At 38.7% G+C, this 23,370-nt stretch overlaps 2 protein-coding genes across 2 annotated transcripts in view; one reads left to right on the plus strand and one right to left on the minus strand.

Moving 5' to 3' along the window:
* The window catches only part of wwox (WW domain containing oxidoreductase), a 194,695-nt gene extending 187,542 nt beyond the window's left edge, over positions 1–7,153 (plus strand). The window contains exon 9 of the mRNA XM_052544133.1: positions 6,381–7,153. Within this exon, the coding sequence (XP_052400093.1) occupies positions 6,381–6,572 (192 nt within the window). The 3' untranslated portion in view covers positions 6,573–7,153. The remainder of the gene's footprint in view (positions 1–6,380) is intronic.
* Positions 339–23,370, minus strand: part of mafb (v-maf avian musculoaponeurotic fibrosarcoma oncogene homolog b (paralog b)) — a 77,838-nt gene continuing 54,806 nt past the window's right edge. Inside the window, exon 3 of the mRNA XM_052544139.1 lies at positions 339–7,638. The gene's annotated coding sequence lies outside the window, so the exon portion shown is untranslated. The remainder of the gene's footprint in view (positions 7,639–23,370) is intronic.

The following is a 23,370-nucleotide window of genomic DNA, read 5'->3' on the forward strand; positions in this document are numbered from 1 at the left end:
TCTGCTAAATGCATACATTTATTTTTTATTTAATTTATAACTAAATAATATAAATAATAATATAAATAACTTATCTAAAGAACATGGGAATTGTACCTTTGTTTAATTTTTTTTTTTAATATTCTAAAAAGTACCCTGTTTATGGAAAGTGCAAGATATTTTACAGCAATTCGGTAAAACTTCCAGAAAGGTTTTGGGTGAAATTACTCATCACTGGCAGATGTCCAAGTTATTGTCAATTTTAGACTGCTGAACTGTGGGTAATGTGGGAAATAATAAGCACTAATAACCATCCAAATAAAAGAACACGTCATGGCAAAGAAACAAACCACTGAACATCTTGTTACAATGATTATTTATTAAATTTAAAATATCTTTAGCACAGATTAAAAATCAGACACCTCCAACTATCATGGTTGTCATGAATTTAAAATAAATACTCCTAAAAGTCCCTCTTCCTCCATTGGATCCATGATCTCCTTCATAGAATAGTCTCTGGTTTGGTTATAAATGTACAGGTCATTGCATAGGGCTGAGGCAAAACTAACTACAATACTCTTGGGATTCTCTGAAGTCTATCAGTGCATGGCCAAGATACAAAAAAAAGTGCTAAAATAAAAGACATTTGCCTTTTGGTTTGGTTGTTACAGTCAGGAAACCAGGATACACTTTGTAATATAATAACACAAACAGAACAGAATACCAGTAAAATACACAGTTATTTGTCATTTATGTTCTGTGAGTAAATTAAGTTTTGAAATGTAGGGCCATGGTTCAAAATCCAGACAATTAACATTGATCATCCTCCCTCCCCAATATCATGTTGATATCATGTTTGCCTCAACCCTCTTACAAAAATGTCTGAAGGATAACAAGGAACATGGGAAAAAACACTGGGAATGACAGCCATAGATAGAATTGCTTATACCAAAAATCAAGTGAAATAAAATAAAAATCACTGTTTTTCATAACTGTTTATGAGAACATGTTTATTTGACCAATCATTTTATTATGTTCGTTTTTCTCTAATCATTTTTTAAGCACATGCCATATGCGTTTTTGATTATAAAAGTACCTGAAACAATTGCTAGAGTGACAGCATGCATAGCTGTTCGATATTTACAGATGTATGTACAACACAGGAACTGACAGCAGAGGTGGACCGATCGCTTATGACGGCATGAGACCAATGACGGGAAAATATACACCATTTTTCTTAACCTTATTACATGCAGCAATGACAGAAACTTCAACACAACCTTTCTAGAAACAAAGGGATATTACTCTTAACTAGTTAGGTCATCACTTGTATTTTCAAGTGATTTTCTCTGCTGATTATAACGTGATGCACTATGTGGCACATACTCAACATTGTGAGTGTGTTGGAGAAACAACATGGATAAAGGATCACATCCGTTCACGCTGTAGAGTGACACCAGGACTACAGGGAAACTGGGGTACTAGTTAACAGCGAAAAAACTAAGTCTGCCAACAATAAACTCTCAGCCAGCACAGGACTAAGACTGATGGTTAAAGAGGAATTGAATCACAATTTGTACACTAGATACAGTCAGATTTTACCAGGTGTGCATGAAGGTGGCGCCATTCCTGGGTTTAACAAATAAAAGGCGAGAAATTACAGATCATTTCCTTTCTGGAAATATTAAACCTCGTTTAATCAAAAGAAGCACACTTTTACTACACCCTAACCAGACACTAAGAGCATATTTGATGGCAAATATACAATTATGCTTAGCAGGATTTTGGACCAATGAGATTTCACGATGGGCGGGACTACCCAGTACAAAAATCGCAGAAGTAGAAACCAAGCATGTTGCTTTATCCTATTCCGCCTGGTTAGGACATGGTGTTATCTCAATTATTTATTGCTAAACAAAATGACTTATTTGGATGTGCGTGCATGAGGTTCCATATTGAAAATTGCATTTGATACAGGAAGACATTAGTCATTTATGCACATAAAAGTGACAAATATACTTATTGCAGGACTTCTGAGTGAATGGAAGTATCTTATGTCCATTTTCGGCCTTTATTATTTTTGAAAGAGGACACATTTAAGTCATTTGCTTTGGTTTGGTTGTTAGTATTGCAGCAAAAATTATCAAACGGTTTTGGCGGTTTGCGTTAGTTTTTTTTTTTTTGAAGTTTGAATACAGTATTTATGGTTCCTTAACTGGCTCACGACCCGATTTTGTTCAAATTGCGGACATTAAAAACGAAAATGAAAAACTATGCTAAATTCTATCCCTATAATTGCACATGGTTAGCACAGAAAAGTAAATACTTAGCAGGTGCTTGGAGAAAAAGCTTCCCATATCTTTCATTGTTGGCGTCAAAGGCCTTTTGTCCAGTCAAATTTGTGATTCACATTGTAAAACCTTGCGAAATTAGGCAGATAACAGCATACCTCACCCTCATATTTGAGAAACAATGAAGAAAGCAATGCAATATAAAATACTTTTGTACAACAGACGGTTATAGTCGTGTGTTGGGACGTCACTTAATGTCCAATGATAAATATTGGGTCCTGAAGCAAAACCAGTTGAGAACCACTGATTTAACTGATCTGTAGCTCTATCGCTATCTCTGTTTTCTGGCCTGAGCTCTTGATAAATGTGAGCAGTACCTGGTCCAGCATGTTAATGCATTTTATCATAAAGCTTATCGGCCCAAAAGGGCCATCAGGGTTGAGTGCCAGGAGGTTCAGCGTAACGGCAATAAGATCCATGTTCTCTTATTCAGTCTGACAATCCAATCTCTCCATGTCCCTCAGCTAAATACACCAAAGCAGGAGGCTCATGGTTAGAAACCTTATTATTGTCCCGCTGCTAACGGATAAAGGAAATGGTGTTCCAGTCTAGAGCCTCAATGGATCAATCGCAGATCTATATTTAGTGAGGATGCATCTGAGAAAGCATGATGGGAATGTATTCAGTGTTCAAAGTTATAATATAGCACATGTACTAAACCCACACTGAACAATCGAGCTGACTGTATTGCAAGCATATCGGAGTTAAGCTGTAATTCAGATGGCGATTACTGTAATAAAGTAGCCTAAGCTAACTGCTAGTTCTTTGTTATCCCCATTTGGTTGACACAGCTCTAATATGGGGCTGCTGGGATTTAACCATGTGTTTTCCCTGCATCTCATATCCGCTAGGAAGACTAGGCAGGCATTGGAAATGGGCTGAAGCACATTTGGAACGGGGTTCGGATTCATTTCAGCCCATTGTTTGGCTAAGGGGCAGCAGCATGCTAGCCAGTGCTGAAATCACACTCCACATCCATTAGCGCTGGTAATCTCAGTCATGCTAGTCTTCACAGTGCGTCATTAGAGAAACCATTAGCAGTGCCAAGTGGCGTCTGCAATGGAGCATGTGCACTTGTGAGGAGTGTATTAGCATTTACTTTGAGCTGGTGGGCACTGTATTCTCATCAAGGTGAGGTGACAAGAATACAACGCATAGGAATCTGCTGAAAAATGCTTCTTGATGGTTCTAAACTGGATTTCAGTGGTCAGGCTGATCTGATTCACTGGTTTTTGGTACTTCTTAGCTGGTCAACCAGTTAATACAGATGGACACCAGCCTGGTCAAGATACAATATCAGTTGAACTACCTCAAGCTGGTTTAAGCTCAAATAAAAATGTGGAGTCTAGCGTTAGCATACATGCTTAAAACACGTACGTGACCATAAAGGTATGAACTATTGGGACATTATGAAAATCAATACTTGCAGACTATTTATATGGTTTCGAAACCTTTATTCTGGGTTTGGATTTCAGAGCACATTTGTTATTCCTAATGAGTTAATCGAAAGCCAAGAGGCATTTGGGGAAATTTGCTCAAAAATATAGCGGATTTTCCTATTAGAACCTAACCTTAATAACCAGGGAAATAATTTCACACAACTTTGAATAAGTGCTAACTTTTTTTGTGTGCATATGACAACATTAAATTTAATTACAAGAGCACTGAATCCATAAAGTGCATCTTTGAAAATTGACCCACTGCGTTGGGTTCGCTAGAGGGGTTGACTGACATTTTATCTTCCTTTCATATTCCCAGCTTCAAATATGTATTAACTTATCAATGCAAAAGCAGGTAAGACTCCAGGAAGATCCATGCTTTTGATGTCATGTTTATTGCCGTGCTAACCAAAGCAACATGCAGCATCTGTGTACTTCAAAAGACCCAGAAAAACACACAAACTGGATTTAAATGGGGATGAGCGTGTGAAGTTCGCTCGCTGAATTTCTGACTGCAGCCTTGGCTTTCTTCCTGCGAGTTTGTGTGTACGTGTGTATCTAACAAGTGTTCTGTCACAGTCTTTGCCAGCTTGAACTACAGCTGCTGATTTGGCTCCATGAATGAGCCAAAGTCTTTGTACTGTTGCAATGTGTGTGTATTTGCGTTTGTTTAAAGAGTTGGCCATCAGTGCACGTCACTGTTAACGTGTGCCAGACATCTCCTTAACGTTGCCCTGCACTTTTTTCAGATCTGAGACGCTCCTGCACTATTTGAAGATAAAGCAGCCATCCTATTTCATGTGCATCTTACAGAAGTTAACTTCCTGCAGGAGTCACGTGTGAAGTAGCACAGGACAGTTTCTTCAGTGAGAGGAGGGACATAAAAGACGAGTCTGGAAACATTTGAACTGCACGTCAACTCTAATTCTGTCTGACATGTTTTTCTTTTGCCTTGAATCTTTCCCCAAGACAGTTAAAACCCCATGATAGTCAACCATCCCCGACAATTAGCTGCTGATCGGCCATGTGAAAAAGTGTGAAAAGACATGAAGAGTCATTTGTTTTTGTGTAAGCAATCAAACCCGAGGGCATTAACAAAATAGACACAAAAAAGGCATGATTGTGGGCGTACATGTTGCGAATCAGACCCAAATGAGTGGTTTTGATATTTCATGAGTACTTCATTAACGTGGGGGGTGAGGATGGAATTGCTAGGCTGACCTTTGAACCTAGGCTGAACACCATGATACCACTATAAGATGTTTGGCCAACATCTCAACTTTTGACTTAACAAATGGTGTGACATTGAAGACTAACTATTCTTCAAACAATGGAGGACTGTTTTCCACAATTTCACTTAGCTGCTAGTTTGGAACCAAAAATTACACCTTGACTTCACCTTTGCATCTTAAAAAAAGTAATTCCAGTAATTGCTTCCTGTCTTAAAAGGGGTTCACACTGAAAAGGATGAAGTCGCTGGACTTTGCACAAGTCTTATTAGCAACTGCAGTATCCATCTGTATTTGATCGTGTACCAATGCATTCCCATTGGTGGTTATCTAATTTGAACTTTCCAATGGTCTTCGTCAGCCTTGTCTCCTCAAATCGACCACCCTCATTGAAAACGACTGACTTCCAGTTGCTTAGCTGCTTCAAATCTCTGTCAGTGTGAAAGGCCCTTTAACGCTATACATGGGGCACGACCAATTATACATGCATTAGAGAAGATACTGGGATTTGGGGTTTATGTCTCCAACCTGTCTTTAGTGCCGTTGCATGGATAGCTTTGTGCTGGATCCCTTTTTTAGGATTTAAATTTGTGTTTGAGTGTACGTGTATACGCCTTCTCCAGCAATGACAGAAAGTCCCCATTGACTGGGTGACATCCAGAAATCCCTTTGACATGAGATGAATAGACAGTTTTGGCAGGCTGCCCCACCGTCGTCTTTGCGAGACTTCCCCAAAGCTTTTCCTTTCTGCTATGTACAGAATCTACAACTGTACTGTTTTTGTGTGTGTGTGTTGATCATTGTCTGTGATTCTTGGCAGGCGTACAAGAGATGTACAATAAACCTGCCAATTGAGTGCTTCTCAGTTCCAGTGTCTGTGATATATTCTCCTGTTTTTCCTACTTTTATAGCAGATAACATGTCATTGCTAATATAGTTGGTTGGTTTTCAGCTAACCTTTGAACCCTAGAGAGGATACAGCATTCAGACATCATGAGGTTTAAGTCCACTTTAAAAGCTTTTATAGAACTTGCCAGAATTGAACGCTTCCGGTGGTTCCTAGACTAGTATGTGGCAGGTACCTATATGAAAGCATGCAGATTGTTGACAGCCATACGTCCGATGTACAACAGGAACTCCATTTGAACAGGTTCACAGTCTGTCCCATGGTGTCTTTGAAAGGCTGTGGAGCACTTCCCCCATCTCATGATCCGTTTTAGGGGAGAAAATGCAAGTCTTGGATGGTTAGAGGTGTCTTTGGTATTGCCCTGACCCTCTAAAGAGGGCCACCCAGTTCTTCAGGCTCCATACAAGAACAACAGTATTTATTTTTGCTCACATTGTTTCAGTTTATTCTGATATTTAAATTTTTGTTTCCACAGCAACAGGGAGCGGCCACAACAGTCTACTGCGCCGTGGCTCCAGAGCTGGAGGGTATCGGAGGGATGTACTTCAACAACTGCTTCCGTTGCTTGCCCTCTCCGCAGGCCCAGGACCCCACGGCAGCCGCCAGCCTGTGGGAACTCAGCGAGAGGCTCATCCAGGAGAGATCCACCCCCCCTCAGGTGCTTTGACCCCTCCGGGCCCCGTAGGGTCACCTACATGGACATCACAGCTACATAGAGGATGCAGGCATAAGATAATCATTGATTTGAAGGGGCAAAAAAGATGAGATGCAGCAATTCTAAACTGTACAAGGACGTTGGCAATCAAGCTTGGAAGTTATCTGGGAATCGGGAACTAGAACCACACGGGCTGGGATTCTACAGCAGATAAAGAGATGCAGAGAGACAGCGAGAGATTCAATTCAATTGCGTTTCTCTTGTTCTCAAAGGCGTAGTCACTCAATCCTGCATTAGGGTTTAACTAAGTTTAGATCACTCTGTAAATGTCTCCTTAACAAGCAATAACATTTGAGTTGTCTTTAGAGGGGGTCTATGTGGAATACAAATACTCATCTGTTTGGAGATCTATGTCAACCTTTACGTCTGTACAGATAAAAATGTTGAATAAATGTTGTAAAGGCATAACCTATAAAGACATAATGCAGGAAATATACAATTTGTGGACTATTTACAAACATGGTGTCTTCACATTGATAAGAATAAGCCTGTATTCATATCCTGTACACAATATACACAAGATGCTGTTTGAATGCTGTTGTCTTTCTTTACCCCATATGGCTAAATCCTCCAAACCACCTTTTCTAAAATGCTGGGATAATGTTTAGTACAATAAAACAGCATCTGGTACGAGAACCGGAGGGCCATCAGTAGCAGAAAGAGTTTGAGTCCATGTGGTCTGGAAGTGTCTAGTGGAAGTTCCATTTTGAATTCCTTGTATTGTCCGGACTGCATCATCAAACATGCAGGGATGTCTCGAGACTTTCCAAATTCGTTTTTTCATTGTTGGCGAAACGTCTGACTGTAAAATCAGGGAAGATTCAGTAGAAGGGGATTGTGGGTAAGGCTGAGGAATGGCACTCAGGATGATAAAGGGTTTCTGATTTCTCTTAATCCTTAATTCTCTATCTTCCTCATCGTGATCTTCATCAGGGGTAGAGTTTGGAGAGGTTGTGCTTTGTGGCAGTCTTGGAGCCATGGGTCACCCTAAGCCAGAAGCATTCCAGTGTTACACTGTCTGTAAAGAAAGAAAAAAAAGAGAGATTAATTGAAAAATGTAAACATGATTTAACAATCATTGAATATGGCTGGTGAGATGAAAAAAAAATGTCTGCCTTCACTGAAGGTAACCTCTGACAAACAGACTCTAATTCAGTTCATATGTTTATATGAAAACCAATGCAGTCAATCAAAACATCCCAGCAGATATCACACACAAAGATTCATTAGTCTGCATCACATCTTAAGTTGTTTCTAGGCCCTAAGACTAGTGCTAGCAACATTCATTTAATGAATTAGATTTATTGAATCAGTTTAAGACAATTCATTTTAATTTAAAAAATGTTTAAGCTATTCTTAATTTTATGCTTTAATAAATCTATTCATATCTTAAAAGTAGGGCTGTCAACAATAGCGCGTTAACGACGTTAATTAGTTGTTTGTCGTTAATTACGTCAAATTTTTTAACGCATTTCACACATGCACAGTGTGACAAATTATTCAGGGCAGGAAAGTCTCGTCGATCTCTGAATTCTCAAGATAGTAAAAAACAGCGGCAAGCGCCGCAACGAAAACACAGAAGAAGCTTAAGGTTTTACCCCAGTTACTCTCTAATACATTCATGCCAAGCTCGATAAACAGAGACGATTTTGGTAGTTGATACACTGGAGCTTCTTCCTGTTATAGCGTCCTATGTTTCACACTGCGCAGAACGCCTACATGCACTGCAGCGAAAATTACAGCTGTTTGGAAAAGCATATGCATTTTTACTTGGTTTTACTGGCACTTGAAGCCTTCAGAACGTGAAAATATCGATCCTAAAGTATTGTGGCAGAGCAAATGAACACCTCCCAAAAACAAGAGTGCCCAGAGTGCAGAGGGCGCATGTTTGTGTTTCTGAGTTCATTCTTTCGAGTTTCTCTATGCATAATTTCATAGATATGTGGCTATATTTTACCACTGGTTCACCTAAAACTCTTACACTATCTGTAGTTAAATGGCATGGTTTGATATAGTGCTCAGGTAAATTTGATTAAGTAAATGTTAAACTTTTGAAATTCAGAAAAAAAGAACCACATATTGATGAATCAATACATGAAAATTATGTATCTGTGTCCTGTTATTTATCTTTTGGTATGCATTTCAGAAAAAAAATGGTTAGGATTCAGGTGTAATTGCAAATAGTGATTAATCCTGATTAATCCACTGAAAATTCTGATTAATTTGATTAAAAATTGTAATCATTTGACACCCCTACTTAAAAGTTAATTGAGTTTCACATGCATTGGGAATTTAATCAATAAAATCATTGAAAATAATTGGCTAAAAAATTGTTCATAGACATCACTACTAATAAATGATACATGCTCAGTATACAGTACAAAAATTGTTTTACACACTACATACATCTAATACTGTAAGTGGTGAATAAAGGTAAACATTGTGATAAATCAAATATCTAGAGTCTTTTAAATTCCAGGCCCGGTTGAAAGGACTTCTCTTGAGATCTAAACAAAGAAAGTCTCCTCGTGCGTCAGGGGTGAGCGAGTTCGGCAGGAGTGACATGAGCTGAACCCTTCCTCATCTGTGTGCTTAGCGAGGCTTTGACCGTGACCCGGAACACCTCCATAAACAAACCGCCTGTCACACGCATTACTCGCTCCAACAGAGTAATTGACACATCAAGAAACCAATCATATGAGTCCTGTCCCACCCTTTCACGCTTGTGCGACCAGTGGAATCAATAACCTGGACCAGCAGGCGAGAATAAGAGCGAGTCTAGCACAGTTCCACACCAGAAACTCAGACAGCATTTCAACACAAATGCAATACAGATCTGGTTTAGTGTGTCACAAATGAAACGGGCCAATGCTGTACAGAATATAAGCTTGATCTGTTCACAACATGTGAGTAATGTGCAACCCAGCATGTGATTTGAAGAACTGGTTGTGTAATGCTCAGAGTACATACTCCCCTGCACAAACAATGTTGCATAATGTACATGTAGACGCCGTACCCTTCTCAGTGCAGGTGACCTATCTGTGTTTGCTCCCACACACACACTGTAGGAGACCATGACGCAATGCAAAAATTGCACAGTTGGATTGGGGTGCGATACCGGAGGAAGGACAAAGTGTTCCCAGTATTCCTTGTACATACAAGAGAAAAGAGGCTTTCTGACATGACACTATGGCACTCATAAACAAACAAGCTCTTCCTTCTAGATTTTTTTGAGTTGAGAGTGTGTGGGATTGGAGGTGGGGCGGCACTCTATTTCTGGTTCCACTCGGTCTCTTCCCCGTTTGCGCTCTCTTTCTTGTTCTATCTGTTCTCTCCAGAGAGGTAGAGAGGTCTGGGAGAGCTAGAGGCTGTAAAAGTGTCACCATGTAATGAATGGGCCCCTGATGGAGGGAGAGAACGAGAGTTGGGGGGAGGAGAGAGGAAGAGGAGAGACTGGTTGTTATTTGTCTGAGATTGAGGGAGGATAGCTAATGATGTGAGGCATGTAAACTTGAAGTGGCACTAAACCATTTGTGTATGTGTGGGAACCGGTGAGACCGCCCCGATCCGAGATAACGGGAGATAAAGTGGGAACACAGATGTAGTGTTTCTGGGCCAGCCAGGTGTCACAGACTGCATTGTTTGCAAATGGCTGAACATAGATAGGAAAGCTTCCAGTTGCACAGAGTCTCAACAAGGGTGGCACTCCGCAAGGTCTTATCCAGGGGGCACTGGAACTAGAAGGATTCTTGTAGGACACATCCCTGATGTCTGATATTATGGTTAGTGCCTCAGTTGGCTTGCATTGAAGCACAATTCAAACAGATAAAGGTGCCAGCTTATCCCTACAGTAAAGAATCATCTATACGCAGATCTATTAGGAGCAGTAGAGTTGCACTACATCTTTGCGTGGATTTTCATCTCTTACCAACCTTTCAACTATCTATGATATATACAGGTAGGGCTGTGCAAAAAATCGAATGCCATTTTCATGCACATCTCATTAGTAAAGATGCTCCTGTAATTACAAGTATATCTCCAGCACGTGCGTTCAGATCAGGGTTGCCAGGTTTTCACAACAAATCCTTCCCAGTTGCTTCTTAAAACTAGTCCAAAACTAGCCCAATCGCGCTTCCGGGAGGTTCCCCGATGAAAATTGCTTCCCGGGGTTAAAATATAATTTTTTTGAAAGGGTTGCCCTGGTTAAATTCACATTTTAGGGGCTAAATATCACGTTATTGGTATTGGGATTGCTTCAAACCGCGGACATGAAAAACAGTCGCAGACTTGGCAACACTGGTTCAGGTGGAGCGGCAGTTACTACACAGAGCCGTAGTCTACCGACAACTAACACAAAATCACTTTCGAAATCGACAAAGAATCGCCTGCGATTTTAACATCGATTTTGTGTAGATTGTCAGTGAATTATGGCTCGGTGTAGTAAATGCCAACCGGTGTTGCCAAGTTTGTGGTTGTTTTTCATGTCCGTGGGTCAAAGCGACCCCAATACAAATATCTTGATATTTAGCCCATAAAATGTGAATTTTACCAAGGCAATCCTGCTAAAAAACGTATAGTTTAACCCCGGGAAGCAATTATTTATCGGGTGCGATTATTTATAAGTACGATAGGGCAAGTTTTGGACTAGTTTTGAGAAGCAACTGGGCAGGATTTGTTGTGAAAACCTGGCAACCCTGATCTGAACCCATGTGCTGGAGATATACTTCTAATTACAGGAGTGTCTTTACTGATGAGATGTGCATGAAAATCGCATTTGATTTTTTGCACAGCCCTATATACAGGTTACATTAGCAAGTTATGGGAGAATCTCAAATCTTCCTCACAGCCACATAGAGCCACCCTTAAACACTTGGCCAAGATTGACAATCGCCTGACCTACAAATAGGACACAAGAGATTTCTAAATGTGTCTTAAATGCACCCAGAACAGACAGAACTCAACGATAGCATACTAAATGATATTGACAGCGTGCCAGAGGTGACAGGGCATCTGAGCTTTCTGCCTCAAGATCTTCTGGAAATCTGTTGGCTTCATCTTGGCTTGCATCCTCCGCTAAAGCCTCTCTACCTCCGGGGGAAGACTGGGTGGCCATCATTTGGGTTTTATGACCCTTTTCTGCCTCCCCAACAGGAGCAGCAAATGCTCAGCTGGGTCTAGACAGACGCTGGTGATATTGTTCTCCTCAAGGCATAGATTCACATACAATAAAAACATCAGCCTTGCCTCCAGAATTGTGCCAAGTTTGGCCCAAACAAAATACTAGTTGTTGTTCAGATTCGCAAGAGTTTATTTGGCAAAAATGCAAGTAGACTACAGGGTTAAGCTATTTGGAAACTAGTTATTGGTTGGGAATCTAGAGAATAGGCATCCTTTGATAAGAGTTTGATTGAGAGTGTTCAGCTCAGGTCAGCAGTATCTAAAAAGATAGTCAGGGTAAGATGGACAGGTAAGTAGAGGTCAATCAAAAGATCTTATCCTACAAGTCAGGGATCAAGAAGACCCCTTTACATTAAAACACTTGTGTAGTCCAAGTTTTCTTTTCCCAAGTCCTAGAAAGAGACACTGTGTGAAACCTGCAAAAATGATTTCAGCTGCTTCTAGAGTTTTATTTTCCGTTTTTTTTCAACAGAGCCTTATTGATCATTGTATTGGAATCATTTGATAGTTAATCAATGTTTTTTCTTTCCTTCAGCACGCCGGGCAAGTGCACCATTTTTCAAAAGGCAGGCCTTGATCCTGGAAACAAAAAAATGATACACACTAACTCAACCCAGTGCACTCAATCTAGCTTGAATCATATTTCACAGCAACATGTACACAGCTACCCAAAAATTATCTTTTTAACATGCCAATGTCGTGATTTTAGATATGTACCATGACATACATTTACCATAGTACTACTATTTTTTAATTAAGCTTCAGTATGTTTTTGGCTCTCCTCTTTGGGTCTTAACTTGAAATAACTGTCTAGTTATGGTACATACCATCTACGCATCAACAACACAAAGACGCCCATATTTCCGAAGCAAACTGTATTGTAAAGAGCTTCAGAGTTACTGATATGCTGATAAATAAGCATTAAACGGTGTAGTGAACAAGACAAAAGGTGACTTTCAGAGGTAAACGGATCTCCCATTGACCCCCATTATATGTCTGCATCACTTCCTGTATGTACAGCCCTGGCTGTAACCAAAAGCCTTTCCCTGAACACTCACAATATATCCGCTTAATCTACCCCCATTTACAACGACACACTCAATCTGTATCCCATTCCCTCTGCATGTTTAAATAGGGGAACAGAGGCATTATGACATCATGTCCTGTAGCAAAGCCATCATTGCAGCTGATGCATGTAACTGCATGCCTCTTCTCTGACCTATTCACTCCGATTCTGACCATTCTGACACGTCCTGTTCCCGCTCCAGGATGGGCGGCACATCTGTGGGAAGCGCAGACAGGCTGGAGAGCTGTACCACACGCCAGGTGTTTAATATCAGCACTGCGTGGAGCAATTATCCCACAGAAATGAGCTTTTAATTCCGTTTTATTGGCCCAATATTGCTTCTGGTGTTTAGGTTTTTAAACATTATAATTAGTTTTGAAAAGAATGGTCAACCTCATTCTATTCCACAATACCCCATGGCTTTAAACAATGCTCAGCGGCGGGATGGATGCAGGTTTCTGGAAACACAATTTTAATAGCGCAGGAGAGCTTCGAGACAGCTGGCTAGAGAAGCACTTATTGGTGAATATGGAGAATTAATGCTGCTAAAAATATAAAAAGAATATGACTTTAATGTTTTGGAAACAATTTCGGTAACCTATTTATGCAAAACGAGCAGGAAGCAAAAGGAAAAATGCATTGAACAGACCTTTTGACTATACAAAATGTGCTTATGCCACAAAATTGTCAATTTCACGGCTATTCAAACTTTTTAATGCTGAAGACCCCATTTCAGAGCCATTTATACTATAATTAGTGATGTGTTGTAAAGGCTATGATAATATATTATTCTCAGTTGTGTTTTTTTTTTTTACTTTTTAAAACAACCAACCACAATCTTTTAATCCAAGTAGTTTATTATTCCATTGAAATGAATATTGGCTGTAGGATAATAATTACATCTTACTCTTAAACTTGCACAGGCTTAGTGGGCTGTGAAATGCCAAAGTGTGTAGATATTTTTAATGAATATGATCAATCGTACGGCTCTCGGAGGAACAGATACACTCGATAGAGAGATGCGACCTGGGAAATTTATGATCCAAGGCCATCCATAAACTGTCACCTCTGCGGCGCTCCAGATTAGCATGTGATTAAAATGTAGGTCAATATTTATTAAGAGCCGTTATAAAGTCAATGTTAGTTTTATGAAATCCAGTAGCTGACTGCGAGAGAAGTTTATGACTAGATAATACACTTCTTTAGAGGTAGTGCGCACCATGACGCTTTCATAGGATACATATTTATATTCGGTTTAGTAAGAACATCTAAGTTTGTGGGTGAGATTTAAAATACTGAAAACGGCTAGCTGTTCAGTCCAGTAATAAAAGTTTGCTCCAAAAATGAATCATAAGTGATTAGGCTGATTTTAGCACGTTTACCTAGTTTACAACAAGGCCTTTGAGAGATCTCAGCTGAATTTAAATCAAAGGTCTTGCGTAAGTAGATTCTGTCGATGTGGGGAGAGTTTCAACACACCCCAGAAAGGAGATCCTAATCTGCTGTGGCCCTCTTTTCCCTTCATGTGTGTGTGCACGAGCGCATGTGTGAAAGTGTGTGACATACTTTTACGCACTCAACAGGGCAGTGCATGATGAAGTGTGCTAACGCTCGCCTGCTATTATAAGACAATAAGATAACAAGCTCTCTTATTCATTCAGAGGAGAATTTCAAGCGGCAGGAATCAGAGTAAAGTACCGCCGCCTGAGCCGGGACATTTTTCCAAATTTATCTCCGCTGTCTCTTGACGTTTTAGTCGAAATACTGTGTGGGTGAAAAAGCTCTGCTTAGCGCGAGACGAGTTGACCTTGTAAACCTTGACTTATTTTGTGCGGAAGAGAGAAAGGGAGGGCGGCGAGAGCAGAGGAGAAGTCGTACCTGTCATGCCTTTCAAACAAAAAGAAAAACGAGCGCTCGGCCCCGAGTACAATCATTCCCCGCTGTCTGGAGATTCATCAGAGAGAGAGAGCGGCGGAAAAACTGCGGAAAGGAGAATCGAGAGTACCAGAAACCGAGCGAGTGCAGAGAAAGGAGCAAGACGGACATCCAGGAGAGATAGAGCGAGCGGGAGAGAGAGAGGAGCTAAAAAGGCGAGAAGAAAGAGGATTTGTCAGTGTGCTTTAGTGGAAAGCTCACAGCTAAAGGCTGAGGTGGCAGTAATGAAACATTCATAATCGGCACAGACACGCTTCAACACACTCGCTGACACACTGTTTAAGCACTGCCGCCACTCCAAGGTCACACACACACACACACACACACACACACACACACACACACACCTGAGAACAAGCAGGACTGAACAGTGTGAGCGGGAGCATTGGCTCACACACTCACACTCAACACACTCCAGTGTCACGGACGTCATGTGACTGTTTCTGAGGAGGCATCAGTGGTGGTCCGGCCTCACTCGGAACAACCAAATCCAAAAAACAAGACAAAAAAAATGTAATTAAATAATAATAATTCCTTTTTAAGGACATAGCATTTGTTTATGTCAAATCCCTACTTCTTCTTCTTCTCATTATTTTAGGCTTTGACTTTGACTTCAGTTTAAAAGGTCAGTTTTTGTTTTAATAATCTGCAGAATGTGATTGTAGCTTGATTGTAACATTGACAGAAGTGTCGTCTGTGAAGCTGCTTTGAAACTGTGCATCATAAAGCCATCAACTTGAACTGAATCGACTGGACTGACTGAAGTGAATGTGATTTCTTAGACAAACTATATTTATTTATTTGACGACTGTGGATCATATTTGATCAAAATATAATATTTGATGAACCGTCAAATGTTCTCATTATTTTGTAATTATTATAAGCTCAATCTGTAATCTGTAATTAATTAATGATGTTAACTCAACACATAACATGTCTTATTTTATAGCTGTATATTATTGCATTATGGAGATTAACATAAAATAATACTTCCTAATTGTAACTTTTTTTTTTTTTACTTATTTCCATACATATGTACTTATTTTGCCTACAACAGTAACCTTAATTAATAAAAATACAAATTAAAATGGCAAACAAATATAGTAATGATTACAAATCATTACAAATCTGATATTAAAATAAGACATCACATAAGCTAAAACCACAAAAAGAGATATTTATTTTAATTCGCCTCCTCAACACTTTTTTTTTTTTTTTCTTCGAAGAACCAGAGGCTTACAACATCTGAATATATATAAGGTGATAAATTAAGTCTAATTTCTAGACCTAGAAAAGTCCTGTAAAATAATAACATGGTATAATTTTTAGACTTTCTCTGTGTCACGTCCTCTTCCCCTCCAGCCGTCGTCATCGGTCTTCAAGCTCGTTTTTCTCTCTTTGTAAGTTTCTGGAGCGGTCCAGTCGATATTGATCAAAAGTATTACATACATAGATTTGTCACCAGTGCATAGAGATGCATTATTATTAAACTGTTGATACCAAAATTTATATTAAAAGTCTGTTGCCTTATGGAGGAAGTGTCTGCATAAATGAATGAATCAATTACTAATTCTGTCATCATTTACTCTTTTACCTTCATGTTGTTCCAAACCTACATCAAAAAATATATAATTAGTCAAAATATCGAAGCTATTCTTTTTCTTACAGTGAACGAGGACTGGGAGTGTCATATGACTTATAAGCATTGTATTTCAAACATCTTTGTATGAGAAAGAAACTAATAAATAAAAATAAATAATTTCTTGATACAAAACAGCATTGTTTGTAACACAAAATCGAACGTAATGAATATTCAGAAACAGATTTTCTGTGAATAATGATTTAAATTTGATCAGTTTCTTCACATGAAGCTATCGAATTACTTTTTGAAGACCTGAAATTCTGGCCACGAGTCACATGGAGGACTTTAATGCTAGTTTAAAGTACTTTGTTGTCAGCCCGAGTCCCCATTCACTTTGACTGTGTGGAAAAGAGCAGCTTGAACATTCTGCTAAACGTCTCCTTTTGTGTTCCACAGCAGAAAGTAAGTCACAAAAGGTTTGAAACAACACACGGGTGAGAAAACAATGAGAGCATTTATATTTTTAGATTAATATCCATTTTAATATCCATCTTACTCTGTTATTAAACTGCAGTCGAGGAGGCTGTGTTGGTCCATCTCTGTATCATTTGTGAATACGTTTGAGCCATTAAACACTGTGTGTGTTTGCGTTCGGTCCTGAGGCGAACACTGTGCTCAACAAACTCGCCTTTGAAGTGATACGGCCCCTCAGCGGGAGCCCTAAACTAAAGAAAACAACCCAAACAGGACTTAACAAGAACCAAAGGAAAGAATTAGCTTCAGCACAACAGCTGTTTACAGAAGCAGCTGTGACAGGACGTGCTTCTGCTGTAGATTAGCACCTGGAACTCAAATCACTGTGACTGCCAATCATTTATCCTCATTTTCATTACAACTACTTCTCTTGGACATGTGTATGAGAAACAAAACATGAGAAATCATATATTGTGGCGGTATGTTAAAGCAAAAATCCATAAGAGGCTGTGCGCTAAAGTGATAAGAGCTGCTATAAGGCACAAAGTCTTATATAACATTATATTAATAAGAGTATTATTATAATATATATACACACACATGCGCATGCATACACACATACAGAGTACAGTTAAAGCAATGTATTGTAACTAAACTGAAGAGCTCATTTGCGACAAATTAGATTTTTAGGATAGATTAAACGTACAATTAATATTGTGCATTTTGTTTGGATTTGTTTGCATGCTCTTGAAATGTCGTTCAAAACCCATTTTACTTGATGAAATCGTTATATGAACTTGATATATTAATTAATAATTCATATTATTATCTTATTTAGTTACTAAATTACTACTCATTATTCATAATCAATAATATTTCATAATTATAATTACAAAAAAATGGCTAAATAGAGAACATGTCTGTGTTTGGAAAGGAATACAAGTATATTACATTCCTATATTATATAGCATAGATTATAGTGTGATATTTATAAAATTCTTAATATTTATAACATTTTAATTGTTTTATACCAATTTAATCATGATAAACTAAAATGTTAGTTTATATACAGTATATACAATATATACTACAATGGTTTAAAATATCATCCAGTCTAACTGTAAGTATAATGTAATTTGTATTGAACAAAACAGCAATAAATTTGACAATCAAATCAATTAAATTAAATTAAAATTAAATTAAATGTATGCATTTAGCAGACGCTTTTATCCATATGCATTCAGGCTATCAATTTTTACCTATCATGTGTTCCCGGGGAATCGAACCCACAACCTTGTGCTTGATAACGCAATAAGTAAATTAATAAAAATACTGTGCATTTTCTATGCATTTGTTTGCTTGCTGTTGAAGTCAACTTGAAACACCTCACTTTACGTCCATAATCACAATTTTTCTCTCTCGAATCCTCTGGGATTTGATTGGACGTCTCTTTATGACCGGTGTTTGACGTCAGAATATGTTATATAACGAACACAAACTTTATTTTCATCTGAACAACACACACAGATGAGTCTTGAACAATAAGAGCGGGATTGTAAACAGGGTTGGTTTCACGTACACTTCGTTAAGTATTCACTACATGCTTAACGAAGTCCATGAATGATGCATCCACCCACACCACAGATCTGGACTCTCCATCCTCGGCCGGCCGGTCATCTCCAATCCCGTCTCAACACCACTGCCTTCCTCATGCTTTTGATATATAATTCATCCAAAACGCATTGCATTAATAAGCCGTATGATCATTTTGTTGACGCCGCGCTACAGTAAGTATATTAATGCAGTTACAAACAGTGGACATCAGCATATTTTGCGAGTTGTGAAGCGCCGCTTTCTCACGTCTTCACAAAACCAGATACTCTCAGCAAAGCGAGCGTCGCAGCCGTGACGGATCTCGCGAGCTTCAAACAAACTCATCAGCTATTGTCTATAACAGTAGGGCCGCCTGGGCTATAAACAATGGGATCCATATGTTGATGAGTTTCTGAGCCATATGTGATGAATGAAAAATGAAAGACGGAGGAACAGGCAGGCGCGGCGAGATGAATCTGTCTCTCCAGAAGGCGAGAGCGGAGGGGAACAGGTTTGAGAGGCGCTGCCGAACTGCAGGAGGGACGGACGGAGAGGAGGTGGGGGTCTTTCCGAGCGTCTGCTACGCCGGCAAATGCAAACGAGGCAATCTGCTCAACTTCGTACGGAAGACGAGTGAAGAAACGCGAGCGAGGGATTGTCAGGTGGTGACGGCACTCACACAAACGGCTACCTAATGACTCGATTTATTCAAATGCCGCCCAGTTCCTCCTAATGCTGTCTTCCTGCTGCATTTCTCTCTGTTGCTTTCTCTCAGTCTGAGTGAACGTGGTGTTTAAGGGTCCTAATCCCTCAGAGGGACCCTCGAATCTCCACACCGCGGCCCGCGGGAACCTGAGTGTTGCTCAAGCATCTGATCAGTCTCTGAAACAGCTGCCAGATCCGGACGTCCCGCTCGCAGCTGATAGCTGCATATTATCTACCTCATAACATTAACACATGACTTATTCATTCATAATATTTCATATGATATTTAGTAAATAAATAATAATTACAAAATACATGGAGAACATGGCTGTATAATACATTTTGTGTAATGCAAGTCGATATTTACAAAGTAATACCAATTATATTATTATTTCTTAAATGACTATAATTACGTCTTTTTTTCCTACCGTAAATATATTATTATTAGTAGTAATATGCATTGTCCTATCATAAAAAAAATTAAATAAAATCAATATAAAGCTTATTTTTTCAGGTTTCAGATGAAATCAATGAAATCTTAATTTTTATTTAAAAAAATTTACCTTTATGACTGGATTTGTGGTCCAAGGTCACACGTGTATTTAAAAAAAAGCGCTATATAAATAAACTTAAAATATGAATTAATAATTAATATTAAACATTAAGTAAATAATAGTAATAATTACTAAATAATTACTAAATAAAGATCATGTCTGATATATATTTTTTTATTTTAAACAATATTAGATTATATATATGCATATATTATATATAAACTAACACACACACACAATATATTATTATATGCATGTATAGCACTTTATTTAGAAATTCAACTATAAGTACTACATACAATAATTATAATTTAATATACTAATAAGTATAATAAAGTATAATGTAGTACTTACAGTTTTATTATAAGTTAATTAATTATTAATACATTATTAGAAAATAAAACTTTATTAATTCATAATAACTTAAGCATTTTACTGACCAACAACACAAATAAACTCTCATTATACAGATACAGTATTTCACTAAGTAAGATCTCTATACTGCACATTTGATCAAACGTGCACATTACATATGTTATAGTGTCCGATGTTAGCGCTCACCTTCCAAAGGGTGACTGTTTTCGGCAGCTAGCAAACATGTCAAACAACAGAGTAAACACTCGGTGTTTGTTCATGAGCTCACTGGAGAGCGCTGATCTGTGACGGCAGATTCACATCTATACTGTTTGAAACGAGGATACGGAAATAAAAGCAAGTCTATAATACAAAAGAAAAGAAAAACCATTAAACGCAGCAGTGGGTTTGTCGTAGGCGATCCAGAGATAATCTAATACATCATAATCCCTGGGCAAATATGACTCCGGCTAATCTGTGCATCAATATTTGCCTTCCGTTTTTAATTATCACATCAAACAGAGTGGAGTACGATCGGAGCGAGCGCCATTGCTAAGCCTCACAACATTTTTAGTGTAGTCCTGTTTGCGTTGTATTGACATTTGGCAACAACAGAGAGGGATTATTTGAAGTTCGACACACGGGTCGCCGGAAAACTCCAAACATGCTTCCCCAATCACACGCTATCCAGGGTTTTCCTGACGTTCCCTGGGATTCAGAGTGGAATGGAATCATATTCCAAGAAGTGCATATCCTGTAACTAGCTCACGCTCAGAAAAATAGGTACAAAAGCTGTCATTGACATGCTTCCCTAAAGTACAAAAAAAGCACATCTAAGTACCATCTTTACCCCTAAATAGACCATATTAGTATCTTAAAACGCACAAATTAGTACTTTAAAACTACATATTAGCCACTATAAGAGTAGCTTATGAAATAACGCTCCAGTCACAGTTTGGACCTTTTTTCTACGGTCATTTTCAACTATGAAAAGACAAAGCGTTGAATGTTGACTTGAAAGTTAACAAAGCCACAAACAGTGAAGTGCAGAATGAGAAAACAGGCTATCGGAAGCTGGTTTAGATAGTTTGCATTCACAAGAGTTTCTGAATCACGTTGAAGAAAACCGATGAACACGATACGTATATAATGTCTGTGACTCTGTAGAAAGTTCCCGTGCTCAGCAAGTCCCAGTGATTTACACGACGGTGGGATTTATAGTGCTTTGAAAGAACATAATAACACTTGCAAACATAATAATCATCTGGAAAAATAGAGAAAAAAACCCCTGCCTTTGTTATCTTACAATTACTATTGTGTACTTTATTGCATAATGGCTCTGAAGAGTGCAGTTAATGGTATTACTGGCACGAGACCAGCGCTTGGCTTGTAAATAAACATAATGGCACTTTTTAATAAATTACTTCACCTCGACACAACAATAATTTAATCACCCTTATGAAAGAGGGACAGGTTGACAATGCTGGATTTATGAAGTTATAGATTAGTCATCATCATTACTCTTGGATCTGTAATATATTTCTCAGATGAATTTGCTAATGTGCAGTCGCCGGCTAAAATGAATATTGGCCGGCCACCGTGCTTTTAAAACGCTGGACTGCGTTCAGGAAAGCAGAGATGTGTTTCATACGCTCCGATCTCAGTCCTTGATGTTGCTTGGCTTTGCATTTATGACGTTTGATGTAAGTAACTTCGGCTTTACCTTAAAATACTGCTTTTATGTTCTGTGCTCTGCATTTTTGAGATTAATAAAAGGGGTAGAGAACTTCACTTTTTGGCCTCAGAACATTTAAAGTGCATGCTTTTCTGTTTCACAGTTTCTGTAAGACTACGAGTTACCTTTATTGAACAGAATATATATATATATATATATATATATATATATATATATATATATACACAGTTGTGTTGCTTAATATTTTTGGTATGCATTGTATTTTTCAGGATTCTTTAATGTAAAGAAAGTAAAAAAATAAAAGCAATTCAATTTAATGCATCCTTACTGAATAAACGTGTTAATTTCTTTAAATTAAATTCTTGATAATAATAATAATAAAACTGACAGCAGTGTACATTGTGAAATATGCTGCTGTAGTTCTGTGCATATTGAACAGTCTCCCAACATCTGAAGTGAAAATGTAGAGGACGTTTGTGTAGTCAAATTATTGACGAATGCATGAAATGCTTCTGCGGTAATGCACTCTATATAATTTTGCTCTCTCCTTTGAGTTATAAGCTGTGTTTTATGAAGGGCAGGTTTTTTTAATGACTTGTTATGGAAGCTAACGCCGATATTGACTTCTGACTGACGGCACGTCAGCAAAATTTCATGGTGTGGAAACTCTGCATTTTTATTATTTTTTTGCAAATGTGTAAACGTATGGATGCACTAAATATAGGCGAGTGTTTCATGGTGGCGGACTGGGTTTCATCCTGCTCACGCACACATGCCCTGAATGATAAAGGTGACCTGATGGGTTTGATTTCAGCAGATTGATTGAACCAGGAAGAGAGAAGAGACGACGAGAGGTCAGCGTTCCCAGGACTGGCCAGACCTGCTGACTGGCACCTGCTTCCCTGCCAGAAAACTGCTACAGACCACCACACAAACACACTCTCACATACACCATCTGAACTGGCTTCACAGTGTCGTTTCTTTAGGGGCTGACACTGCTGGATGCTAAATCCTGGTATTTGTCACCAGGGTTATTATTGTTAAAGGCAGGGTAGGTGATTTGGTTCAAATTGTTGGAAGATATAGTAGCATGAAATGTTCGTCCAATCATATCGCTCGGTCCGAGGACTGTGATAGGCTGTCCAACCTGCATAAGTATTTGCAAGCTTCATCGTGTTAACAGCTGTATATTGTTTAAAAACGTGAATTTGGTTCTAAAAGACGCTCTCAGGTTTATTCGCGCACAAGTTCTGCTGCAGACAAATATAAATCCATGATTTGACAGCATCCTGTCACCTGATACCAGACCACTTGCACTTCCTGTTTATGTTCTGACTGATCAACACGAGTCTGCTAGTGTCCAATTACCCATGATTCACTCGCTCAATTCAATCATTAATGAAAGCATGAAAACAAACACGACTGTCTCTGTGTGTGTGTGAAGACTGTGTCACTTTGAAATAGATTACAAAAAAACAGCATGATATGGAATTAATGTCATATAACATTTTAGTCCAATTAGTATTATTATTAGAAAGTCAGATACTTCATTTACAGGTATGGTACTTGGTGAATGTGAGAATAAAATATAAAACACCAGTTCAGTAATGTGT

Source organism: Carassius gibelio, chromosome A25, assembly GCF_023724105.1.
Source record: "Carassius gibelio isolate Cgi1373 ecotype wild population from Czech Republic chromosome A25, carGib1.2-hapl.c, whole genome shotgun sequence".
Lineage (NCBI taxonomy): Eukaryota > Metazoa > Chordata > Actinopteri > Cypriniformes > Cyprinidae > Carassius > Carassius gibelio.